This window comes from Pantherophis guttatus, chromosome 8, assembly GCF_059756535.1.
Source record: "Pantherophis guttatus breed Tessera chromosome 8, ASM5975653v1, whole genome shotgun sequence".
Classification (NCBI taxonomy): Eukaryota; Metazoa; Chordata; class Lepidosauria; order Squamata; family Colubridae; genus Pantherophis; species Pantherophis guttatus.
The window spans coordinates 63725065-63738483 of NC_142070.1; the positions used below are offsets into that span (position 1 = coordinate 63725065).

General features: G+C 37.1%; 1 protein-coding gene across 7 annotated transcripts in view; it reads left to right on the forward strand.

The window, feature by feature from the left end:
* RAPGEF2 (Rap guanine nucleotide exchange factor 2) overlaps positions 1 to 13419 on the forward strand; it is a 245021-nt gene that overhangs the window by 168811 nt on the left and 62791 nt on the right. For all 7 annotated transcript variants that reach the window (XM_060690864.2, XM_087874879.1, XM_060690863.2 and 4 more), the window contains one exon: positions 6525 to 6656. In XM_060690864.2, coding sequence (XP_060546847.2) covers positions 6525 to 6656 — 132 coding nt within the window. The remainder of the gene's footprint in view (positions 1 to 6524; positions 6657 to 13419) is intronic.

The following is a 13419-nucleotide window of genomic DNA, read 5'->3' on the forward strand; positions in this document are numbered from 1 at the left end:
TTTAATATAATGTATGTGCAATTTAGTGTGCTGTCTTTCCCGTCACACTTCCATTGTATTTTAAACACTTCAAGCATTTCTTGTGCAAAAAGTATTTTTGAAATATATTGCTACCTTCAGGACATATAAAGGAAATGGATTACAGATTGTGTATGGCTGGCATTATACAGCTTTCTGTCACTAGATCATCCTCCTTATATTCTGATAGGCCCCAAGCTAGAATTTCTCACCACTGAGATCCAGTCTTCTCCTTTAATTGTGTTCTTCAGTTAAGATCTGGTAATTCCATCATGCACAGGAGGACAGATTGATGTGATTGAAAATATGAGTTTAACATACAACTTCCTTCCTTCCTTCCTTCCTTCCTTCCTTCCTTCCTTCCTTCCTTCCTTCCTTCCTTCCTCCCTCCCTCCCTCCCTCCCTCCCTTATTTTTGATATTACAAATTGATTTTATGGGTGAAGTTTATTATTATTGAGGGGCACATGGGTTGATTATGTTTCTGATCATTAGTCAATCAGATTATTTAGGAGTCAGCAATAGAGTAATAAAGTAAATCAATTCAAGATGTTAGTGCCATATATGTCTTGCCCTTTTGAATTTGTGGGATCATCCCCCTCCAGGTAGTATCTGCCCACTTTACATAGTCTACCAGGAGAGAATGATTTGAAGGACCCGGATTGTGAGGGCAATAAGCCAACTTTGTATAGAATAACACCGCTTGGGGGGGGGGCAAAAGCCCTAATAAGGAGGTATATACAAAAAAGTATGCAGGCTATTGCTATAATGCATTGTAAGCCGCCCTGAGTCTACGGAGAAGGGCGGCATATAAATTGGATTAATAAATAATAAATAAATAAATTATTGGATTCTCAGTGGCAGCTCCTTCAGTTTAGAATAGTTAGGTCAGCATTTGCTCTTTTGTCATTTAAGAAGCTGATTAAAAAGCAATCCTTTTCCATAGGAGATTCAATAAGGGAGATTTTATTGAGGACAGGAACAGATTTTGTTTTAAAGTTTTAATACTGAATTAATATATGAAATTTTTAAATGTATTGATATTGTAAGCTATCTAGAATCATTCAAATGGGTGACAAGACATACAATTATTTTTATGTTTATATTTTATGCTTTTGAAGATTATTGCAATGGATAAAACTAGTTATCTGGCTATCTTACTAGAATTGATGCTAAACAATTATTAAAAGTTTAGGAAATGATGTATTTATATAAACATTGTGTTTACTATATTGTTTTAGGTTTAATGGTTGGCCATTACCATTAGATATTATATTGTGTTGTGTTATATTGTTATGATATGATATATGATATATGATATATGATATTCATTATGGCCTGTGGTTGAAGCACTTTAGCCACAGAATGCTGGTTGGTAGAGCCCAGGAGGTATTCCCTTTCTACCATAGCACTGTGGAACATTCTCTATCCCGAGAGTAGGACAGCCCTGACCCTGCTAGCATTTTGTAAGGCCCTAAAATTCTGGTTAACTGTGGGAAGGGTCCTGTCTCCTGGCTAACAGCGACTGTTGGTTGTGATATTTTCCTTAGCTGAAAGTATTTTAATTTTATATTTATATTGGAATTGTTTTTAATCTATTTTTAAAATGTTCATCATCCAGAGTCACTTGACAGGAGATAATACAAGTTGAAAAATAATAATAATAAATCATTATTAAACAACCATTTAAATTGAGCCAGCTAGCAGTGTGTAGCAGCTGCCAAAAAATTCAAAACAGTTCTAGACTGCATAAACAGAGAGATAGAATCAAGATCACGTGAAGTGTTAATACCACTTTATAATGCCTTGGTAAGGCCACACTTGGAATCCAGAAATCCAGTTTTGATCACCATGATGTAAAAAAGATGTGGAGACTCTAGAAAGAGTGCAGAGTAGAGCAATAAAGATGATTAGGGGACTGGAGGCTAAAATATATGAAGAACGGTTGCAGGAACTGAAAAGAAGGACTAGGGGTGACATGATAGCAGTGTTCCAATATCTCAGGGGCTGCTACAAAGAAGAGGGAGTCAAGCTATTCTCCAAAGCACCTGAGGGTAGGACAAGAAGCAATGGGTGGAAACTAATCATGGAGAGAAGCAACCTAGAACTAAGGTGAAATTTCCTGACAGAACAATTAATCAGTGGAACAACTTGCTTCCGGAAGTTGTGAATGCTCCAACGCTAGAAGTTTTTAAGAAGATGTTAGATAATCATTTGTCTGAAGTGGTGTAGGTTTTTCTGCCTAAGCAGGGGGTTGGACTAGGAAACATCCAAGTTCCCTTCGAACTCTGTTATTCTGTTCTGTTTTGATTGACTCGTAAAGTCAGAAATTATCTTTATTTCTGTAACTAGTGATTGAAATTATAAAGCAGTATATGCAACTGTATGTAAGAACTCCTCCTCCTCCTCCTCTTCTCCCTGGAGAATTGTTAAAGTGTCATTTTTATTGGTGATTCTGGGACTTGTATTCTCAAAATATATTTCTGGAGGCCATTAGATTAATATAAATTATATGAAAGTTAACCATTTATTTAAAGTAACATTCCAATGTAAAATACCTTAATTGGATTTTATCCTATGTTGGGTATGTCTCTTTTTAATGTCTATAAATAAAATTAGGTCATTGTTCTGTAATCAGATGTATTGACTCTTACCCTTTTAATTTACTGAATCAGACAACTAAAATTTTATCTCAATGGGTCAGATTCAGTTAGCGACTGCTTTGCTTAAGAACAGAGCTGCGAATCCCAATTGTGATTGCTAAATGAGAGCTATGTTTATACAGATTCTGTTAAAAGGCATAAGTTTTTTTAAAAAAAACCTGTAGGTCATTTCCATCAGATATATGGAGTGCCTAGACGGATGAGGATTTAATTTGGGGCAGAGATGGAAGGAAAGGAGGGCAATAGAGATTGCTTATGCTGATACAGGTGCACATAGGACAGATTATAAGTACTTTAACAATTGTAAGGTGTTAAAACACATTGTTGAGCCTTTTTGAGATTGCCTATAACCTTTCCATATATGTGAGTTCAGTAATCTGTAGCTCAGTGGTGGTGTTAAACTCTTGCTTTTTCAAGATGGCTTGAGTTCTGCCACACATTGTTCTTGGAAGTCGAAATGCTCTGATGTTACATTTTCATTGTTTTGAGTTCTAATATCAAACTGTATATTAATCCTTCTGCACAAAACTGGTCCCTGTTATACATTTATATTGATTATACATTGATATTTATATTGCAGATAATGGCATATATCACAATAGAGGAAGACCATGAAAGCACTTTAATCTTGTGCATACTCTTATTGGAACCTGTAATGATGTTGTTGGTGTAGGTAGACTTTCTTAGACAATTAGATGTCTTGTAAGATCTGGTTCCCATATTAAGGTTGTAGGGTCTGGTTCCCATGTTAGTTTCATTGTCTTGTTTTTTATTGTTGCTTGGGAGAATTTGATTAAGAATGAGCAGTTTGGGCCTGCCATCAAGTGCTTGTGAAAGTGCAGTTTCATTGTCCAGTGGGTGGTTTATTAACAATACATTAGAGTGATTTGAGCTGTAAACAACATGCTAAAGCAGTTTTTTATGTCCAGAATGTGCGGATAACGTTTGGAAGTGACTCAGACAGATGTGTCCCTAATTCATTGAACTATAAAAAGCAGGAGGAGGCTCAGTGCAATCAGATTTATAAAATTATGTTATAGGTAATCTCAGTAAAAGTAGTTTTAGCTTTCTTGTGGCATTGATTTCTTGGCCTGGAGTATCTAGTGAAGCTAACACAAGGCATGCTGTTTTAGCAGCAGTGATTATCACTTAAAATTTATGGGGAGTCCTTGACTTATGACCACAATGGAACTGGAATTTCCTTCTAAGTTCTTAGTCTTAATGACTAAGCAATGCAGTCACAGCTGATTTTACAACCTTTTTTGCCATTGTGGTTAAGCAAATTGCTAAGAAAATCACATCATCATGTAAATCCATTGTGTCCCAGAATCATTTGAATCTTAGTAAATACATGCTGGTTGCCAAGCACCCGAATTTCGATCTATGTAACCATGGGGATGTTACAGTGGTCAGAAGTGCAAATGATCATAAATTGAGGACTTCGTGGAAGATGTTGGTATAGTTATGTTGCTGGTATAAGGTCTGAGCAATAAGGTAGTGAACTCTGATATTTCAGTTGTGATAGTTCCAGTGTTTGAAACAATATGAGTGAGTGACTAGTTTGAATATTTGAGGAAGTAAATAGATGATGCCTAGTTGGGCTACTGGGGTGTTTCCATATAGTAAAGTTAGTTCAGCATAGAAAATTAGAAAGAGATTGAAGAAGGCTAAAGGTCTATGGAGAATCTATGTCTTCAAGGTTACCTGAGTAGTGCAAATGGTTGTGCAGCCTTCTTGGAACTGCTGAAAGGACTGTGTTGTGAGCTGTGCTTTCTGCAGGATATTTTCTGTCCTGTGTCCCTTCGCTGTTTTACATAGGCACAGGCTGTGGGGATGAGTTGTGTTGTCTGCATCTCAAACTGAAATGCAAATGGTTCCTGTAGTCTGCATTTTTTTGGAAATCCGTTCATACTCCCATACCATTCAAAGGATGTTCATCCCAAAGTGCATAGCTAAATATCTATGGAGATTCTCAATATCCGGGTCATGGTTGTCCCAAAGGTGCTTTTTCCAGAGGCAACTGGACTTTCCTGTTTTTCCTTGAAGACGTTTCACTTCTCATCCAAGAAGCTTCTTGACTGGATGATGAGGAATGGAAGGATTTATATTCCTTGAAGTCATTTGCATTCTTTTAGAGAGTCATTGAGGACACTTGGGGGTTTGTCTGTGTCTTCAGGGTCACCTGAGTAGTGACCTATCTAAGAATATACAGTATTTATGATTATATTTTAGCTAATAGTTACAAGTGACAATATTTAACAAAGTTATGTTTCTCTTTTCTCTGTATTTCTTTAATGGGCCACCTCTGTGAAGTGTTTTATCTATGTAGTTATGTGAAGGTAGAAGAGAGAATGTGTTTAAACATGCATTATATGACTATAATAGTGTAAATTTACTGATCTGTACAAAACTGAATAGGATGGTATGGAAAGTAAATTATAAGGTATATCTAGGTGATTAAATGCAGACCAAAGATGGAAAGTACAAGGGAATCACTACTACTATCAATATCAGCTGAATTTCTTTAGGTTCAGCTGGGAAATATCTGTGTTCTTGAAAATGTCCTTCAGCTGTTTGAAGACTTCAATTTGGGAACAGTTCAGTTGAGCTGAGCTACGTCTCGTTCTGTATACTGTTGTTCAATATTTGTGGTCCAATCATTTATTCCATGCTTGGTTCAGTTCCAAAATAAAAAATGGTTAGAGAAACAAATTGAGAGGAGGCAAGAAATACTTTATTGTGTGTCCAAGAGATGGTCAGAGTGCTGGTACTTCCGGAAATTATAAGTAGCTAAGGTTTCCAGAAATTAGAAAAAAATGTGCATCAGAATTCTCAATAAATTTCCACATACTTGGTACCAATAAATTTTCAGACGTAAAATTTTTGAAAAAAAATATTGTTATTGAATACATAAGACTCATTCTTTCCATTAGAGCTTAAAGAAAATATATATTATACCAGTTTTTAACATGCTTCTTTTCAAAATAAGGGTTGGAGAATGTGTAAATCATGTTTTAAATAGCATTTTTTTTTTGTTTTTTAATCTCATACTAATATGTGAGGAACACATGAAAAAGCATTGCCAAGTCTAAAATCTTAGTACAGTAAGTCATCAATTTTAAAAACATTAGTTTAGCAGAATTTAGATATAACAAACAACAAAATTTTCCTGCTAATATCTCAGGTAGCAGATAAATTCTATTTTGTGGATTTTTAAAAGAAATTTTGATAAATTGTATCAATTTATATCTTTTGTGTAATGATGATGTTGTTAAACAATGTCAATTGACTGAATGTAAATTTGACTATAATTCATACCTAACACATAGCTTTTCCCTGACAAACTGAGGGTTATTGTACTTATAATTTCTGTGGTCCTTAGGCATCAGAAAGGATGGATACTTATTCCAGTAACTGAAATAGTGTTTCTAGTTCTGTACAAATTATTTATATTTAAAAATTAACAGGGGTTCCACTCATATCGATCAGTACTTGAAATCTTAACTGCACTCATAATACTCCTATCAATTCTAAAACTCGTAATGATTTCAGTAGAAATTACTGCTAAATGGGGCTTATTGAAAGGTCTGTTTTAGATATGCATATTCCTTTCTTTGAAAAATAACAAAGGTTGTTGCTGTTTAAGCATAATGAGCATTCAAGGTTTTCATCTTTGAATATGAAGCATTACATTTTAATATTTCTTCCCAATATTTTTTAACTATGAATATGCTTAATAATTTGTTCATATATTAGAAAAAGCATGTATTATGAAGTTTTAAAAATTTTATGAAATCTTTGCCATTATACAAAACCTAAATACATTTTTCTCTTCTGTCCACAGCTACCTGCAGATTTTTCAAAACTGCACCTCACTGACAGTCTCCACCCACAGGTGACCCACGTTTCATCTAGTCATTCAGGATGTAGCATCACTAGTGACTCTGGCAGTAGCAGTCTATCTGATATCTATCAGGTATGCTACAACTGTTTTTAAAATCTCATTCCCAGTTAAATCTTAACAATTGTATATTCTTGTTGTATTACTTTGCAAATCTAAGCAGAATTGTGAAACCAACAGTGATTTATGTTGATGACAAACAATTACCAACTATCCAAGTAATAGCAACTGGTATGAAAACTATTGGAAGGTGTAATTCAGCAGCATATCATGGATTAGAGGTTATCTTCTTACAGAAATGCTTATGTATAATTTCATATACAGAAATGCTTATGTATAATTTCATATATATGCTTATGTATAATTTCATTAATTTTTAAGTTATATGAACATGCGTTGGAATTTTGAAGTTGAAAGTAGAACAATTTGATTCATACCTAGTTACAATTATCAGCAAGCATATTGTGGCTAAATAACGCTTTGCAGCATGCAGTAGTTATTTTGTCATATAATATATATTTCTATCTGCTTTTGGTAGAAGAGCTTGTTTGCTTTGACTAATTAATAATTACCAACGAAGTCTAAAAGATGAATCATAGAAATATTTTATAAGTTTTTTTTGTTACTTGTCACACAACTAAGCAAATTCAGATACTTAGCTTTTGGTTTTTATGGAGGACCTATTAGATATAAAATTGTAACCAGAAGTAATTTCAATATTTATAAATGATACAGTGGAAGCTAGTTTCCCAATGTAGGAATACTGAGAATGTGAACATGTGAATATAGATAGTCCTTGACTTATGACCGCAATTGAGCCCAAAATTTCTGTTGCTAAGCTAAGCAAGACAATTGTTAAGTGAGTTATGCTCCATTTTATGAACTTTCTTGCCACAGTTGCTAGGTGAATCACTGCAGTTGTTAAGTTAGTAACACAGTTGTTAAGTGAATCTGGCTTCCCCATTTATTTTGCTTGTCAGAAGGTTGCAAAAAGGGATCACATGAACCCAGGACATTGCAAGGGTCATAAATATGAGTCAGTTGCCAAGCATCTGATTTTGATCACATGACCATGGAGATGCTGCAGTGATCATTAGTGTGAGAAACGATTGTACAGTTGCAAGAAAATGTATGTGAACCCCTTGGGATTACGTGGAGTTTTGCATGAATTGGTCATAAAATGTGCTCTGAACTTCATCTAAGTTACAACAATAGAAAAACACAGTCTGCTTAAAATAATACTACACAAACATTAGATGTTGCCATGGTTTAATTGAACATAACATGTAAACATTCACAGCGCAAGGAGGAAAAAGTATGTGAACCTTTGGACTTAATAACTGGTTGACCCTCCTTTGGCAGCAATAACCTCAATCAGACGTTTCCTGTAGTTGCAGATCAGACCTGCACAACAATCTGGAGTAATTTTGGACCACTCCTCTTCACAAAACTGTTCCAGTGTAGCAATATTCTTGGGATGTCTGGTGTGAATCGCTCTCTTAAGGTCATTTGTTGTTCCGCCAGGCCGGGCTATTAACATAACGTTTTAAATTGGGGTATTTTAAATTTCTGGGATTTTAATTGAAGCCTAATTATTTAATGATTTTAAATTTTAATTGTTGTTTTGTTTCTGTGTTTTTAAATAGGCTGTACACTGCCCTGAGTCCTTCGGGAGAAGGGCGGTATAGAAATAAAATTATTATTATTATTATTATTATTATTATTATTATTATTATTATTATTATTATTATTATTATGCAACAGCATTTCAATTGGGTTGAGGTCAGGACTCTGACTGGGCCACTCCAGAAAGCATATTCTGTGCTGTTGAAGCCATTTTTTTGTTGAATTACTTGTATGCTTTGGGTCATTGTCCTGTTGCATCACCCATCCTCTGCGGAGCTTCAGTTGGCGGACAGATGGTTGTACGTTTTCCTGCAAAATGTCTTGATAAACTCTGGAATTCATTTTCCCATCAATGACAACAATCCGTCCAGGCCCTGAGGCAGCAAAGCAGCCCCAAACCATGATGCTTCCTCCGCCATGTTTTATAGTGGGGATGAGGTTTTGATGTTGGTGTGCTGTGCCTTTTTTTCTCCACACATAGTGTTGTGTGTTCTTCCCAAACAACTCAATTTTGGTTTCATCTGTCCACAGTATATTTTGCCAATAGTGCTGTGGAACATCCAGGTGCTCTTTTGCAAACTTCAAACATGCCGCAATATTTTTTTGGGACAGCAATGACTTCCTCCGTGGTGTCCTCCCATGTACTCCATTCTTGTTTAATGTTTTCCTTATTGTAGATGTGTCAACAAAAATGTTAGCATGTGCCAGAGATTTCTGTAGGTCTTTAGCTGACACTCTAGAATTCTTCTTTACCTCATGAAGCATTCTGCGCTGTGCTCTTGCAGTCATTTTTACAGGACGACCACGCCTAGGGAGAGTAGCAACAGTGCTAAACTTTCTCCATTTGTAGACAGTCTGTCTTACCATGGACACATGAACATCAAGGCTTTTGGAGATACTTTTGTAACCCTTTCCAGCTTTATGCAAGTCAACAATTCTTGATCGTAGGTCTTCTGAGAGCTCTTTTCTGCGAGGCATGTTTCGCATCAGACAGTGCTTCTTGAAATCAGTAAACCCAAAACAGGTGTGTGTTTTTAAAGGGCAGGACAGCTGTCAGCAACACATCCAATATCATCACACTGATTGGAGTCAAGGTTGGCTCACTCCTGGCTCCAATTAGTTCTTGGAGAAGTCATTAGGCCAGGAGCTCACATACTTTTTCCTCCCTGCACTGTGAATGTTTACATGTTATATTCAATTAAACCATGGCAACATCTAATGTTTGTGTAGTATTATTTTAAGCAGACTGTGTTTTTCTATTGTTGTGATTTAGATGAAGTTCAGAGCACATTTTATGACCAATTCATGCAAAGTCCACGTAATCCCAAGAGGTTCACATACTTTTTCTTGCAACTGTAAGTCACTTTTTTCAGTGCCGTTGTAAGTTTGAACGATCACTAAATGAACTGTTGTAAATTGCGGACTACCTGTAAAACCTAACATTAAGTGTGAGGAATACAAAGCAGGGTTTTCATTAAGCTGCTGGAAGAATAGGAGACTAGGAGAAAAAGATGAATTTAAAAGAAGAGGTTCAGAACTTCATTCTGTTTGAGGACGATCTCCTACTTGATGTGATTTTAGTCAATAATAGGTATGTTGTGGTTTTATTACAGACTAAGATTAAAACCTTATGAAATAGTTGATTGCCCAAAAAAGTTTGAATTAACTAAGAGTGGAGAGCCTGTTTCCAGCTATTATTGTTCCTGCAAACCGATGATTGCATAGTAAAATTATAAAACTTAGAGATTATTTCTAGAAGTTCCCCAGTTTTGTAGAACCACTGAACATTTATTCTCTTTATCAGCAAGGAGGATAAACATCAACTGAAGCTAACTAGCTCTTTCTATCTCATTGTTATTAGGAAATATTAGGGTATATGCAAATACATCTCTCCCAACCCAGTTAAGAATATCCTGTGATTAGAGCCTACACATCATATATTCCAACTTCCAGGTCAATTCAGTTTCCAAAGTACAAGATACAGTTTTAGAGTCTGATATTTGGCCATTCCTTAGATGACTTTCGTAAAGAAGACTCCATTTCATCTTTAAACAATCTTTCATGTGAAAGGTCTCATGCTGCTAGGAAGGTTCTCACACAAGTCAGCTGATAACTGCTTTTCCTTTTTTTAAAAAAAATAATAATCTTTATTTACATTTATCATTAAAAAAAAAGACAACACACCAGATAAATGACAAACAGAACAACAAAACAAATAACATACATGCCTATAAGTAGTACCTTAATAACTTAATATTCGGTACAATACATCTATATTACGTTCCGGGGGAGACAGAACAACCTAATTTACATTTGTAAATCAGTTAGGTCTATCCAACCTCACTTTACTTGTATAGTATAAGTTTTTCAATAAATACAACTCCTAATCTGGTTTGGGTTATAGTTTTCTCTTTGATAGCCAAATATATAGTTTTTCCCAAGATAAACATGTTTGTGTTGGTCTCTGTCTTCCAGTTTTTTAGTCAATTTATCTGCTTCCGCACTATCCAAAATCTTCTTTATAATTGCTTCCTCTGATGGGGTATTTTTATCTTTCCAGAGTTGAGCATATGTTAATCTCGCTGCTGTGATAATGTGTAATGCAGGTACCATGAATCTTTTATAATATTTTCCGGTTTGGAGCCGAGCAAGCATGTCTCTGGTTGCCATTCAATCTCTTGGTTTAAGATCTCGTTAAGCCACTTTTTTATTTTTCCCCAAAATTTTACTGCTTCTGGGCACGTCCACCATTGGTGATAGTAAGTGCCACGCTCAAACCCACACTTCCAGCATTCAGCGGACTGTCCATTAACATTTTGGCCAATCTATTGGGAGAGAGATGCCATCTATATAGCATCTTGTAAATATTTTCTTTGTATGCCATAGAAACTACTAGCTTCATATTCCTCCACCAAATCTCTTGCCATTTTTCCAGATGGATTGAGTAACCAAAATTTTTCCCCCAGGCAATCATTGTATCCTTTATTATCTCGTCGCCAATCTCTAACCTCATCAATAGTTTGTAGCTTTTAGAAATCATGCCTTTTTCCTGACCCATCAAGATTTTGTCTAATTCCTGCAAGTCGACATATATACCTTTCCTATCTCTGTCTTTTTTATATTTTGATTGGATCTGTAGATAGGTCCACCAATCCAATTGTAATCCCTGGGAATTCAACTCCTGTTTTGGCTTTAGCTCTCCTCGAGCGTTCAGCAAATCTTTGTACATTAATTTTTTCACAGGGTTATATAATTTTGGAAAAATCAATGCTTCTAGAGGTGATATCCAGCACAGTGTTTTAATATAGTATTTTTTACTGATCTTCTCCCAATTTTGAATTAAGATGTTCCTTATATAGTGCCGGGTAAACCATTTGCTTTGTGGGGTGTTATCCCTCCAGAGTGCCATATGCCAGCCCTGTTGTAAATCATGGCCTTCGATCTTGAGAAGACGGCTATTGCCTAAGGTGATCCATTCTTTTACCCAGACTAACAGAGCGGCTGAGTAGTAGTTCTCCCAACATGGTAAACCCAGGCCTCCCTTTTCTTTTATCTCCTGCATCATTTTTTTTTTTTAATCTGGGGTTTATTCCCCTGCCAAATAAATTTAGTTATTGCTTGATTTAGACCCATAAAGAATTTTTTTGATAGATTCGCTGGGGCAGTTTGAAACAAAAAATTACACTTCGGTAAAACGTAAGATTTTATTGTTGTTACACATCCCAAGAGTGATAGTTGAATTTTACCCCACTTGTCAAGGTCTTTTGTATGCTCGAGCATCTGCCGGTTAACCAGATTCCCAAATATTTAATTTTATTGACTACTCTTAATCCAGTCGCTTCTTTTCCATTGCGCTGCTTAGGCAATTCAAGCGTGGGTTTTCTCTCCTGCTTGCTAGAGACTGAGTGTAGTATTTCTTTAAATCTCTTGTGACCATGCCTCCCTTGCTCGGCTGAGCCTCAGTTGTTTCGTTCAGTCTAGCTGTAGGGACGTGTGTAGCACTGCTGTAGCAGCTAGTGAGACTAGATTAGCTTAGGTCAGTAGGTTTAGAAAAATTTTTTGTTCTTATTCTTATTCTTGTTCTTAAACGTGGAAGCAGAAGATAAGAGACTGAACAGCTTGAGGCTGCAGCTGATTCTTCGCTGCTGGCGGTGGGTGAATCGACGCTGGGGCTCCAGGTCGCTATCCCGCCCCAACACCTTCTAAGCAGCAATCGGAGTTTTGTCCCGGGTGGGCAGCTCCGGACGGCTGTTCTTGCCGCTTGTTTGGCCGCCGGTGTGTGAGCTGGTTACCCGGTCCTCCAGAACAACCACCACCGCCATTTTGCTCCCGTTATTGTAGGGCAGCGCCAGAGTCACTGCTCGGTATACCAAGGCAAACTCTGTGTATTCCAAGTGCCTTGCGTTGCTTAAAGAGCGTTTTGCTCTCACGCCTTTGAAATTGGTCTTGTCAGTTGTGGAGAGGATCAGTGATCCGGACTTGATTGGAGTTGCCGCGGCGGCACGCAGGAGGCTTCGTGATTGGCTTCGCGCCATTTTGCAACAGGTTTGACAGACCGGCTCGGCGTGAGGGGATTTTGAATCTCCCGCCGTAAATTGTGGGCTGCATTATGAGGCAAGGATCAGTGGGGTGTATTCCTTCTCTGACAGTGTTCACTGCAAGGAAAGTCAGGGTGTTGGGAGAAGAAGTTCGGTCTTGCGCCATTTTATTCCTGAGGCGCTGACTGACTGTTGAAGTTTGGCGCCATTTTCAATGGCTGCCACAGCATTGCGGAGTTTGCCCTGCAGTGACATTTAGCATCACAATTGTGTTTTTGGTCAGACATTGAGGGCACCATGGGAGATCAGGAATTTTCCTCAGACATAGAGCAGCCTCTTACACCCCCCCCCGAGCTAAGAAAGCCTCTAAATCTAGATCCAAGAGCTCTGCCTCATCATCCAGGAAGGACTCTGAGAACATTACTCCTAGATCTGCTTGTTATGATAAGGATGCCCAGAGAAGGCACAATGCTCTGGAAAGACAATTTGCTACGGCTAAGAAAATAACCCAACCATTGGATGCTCCTGCTGTTTCTCAGTCAGGATCTGTGGAGGATTTATCACAGCCCAATATTTCCCGGTCTCAATCTGGGGCTGAATTGTCACAATATGGGGCACATGAGGGAGTTACGGATACTCACCATGGCACTCTGGTGGGGGGGGGGTCGCAGGTA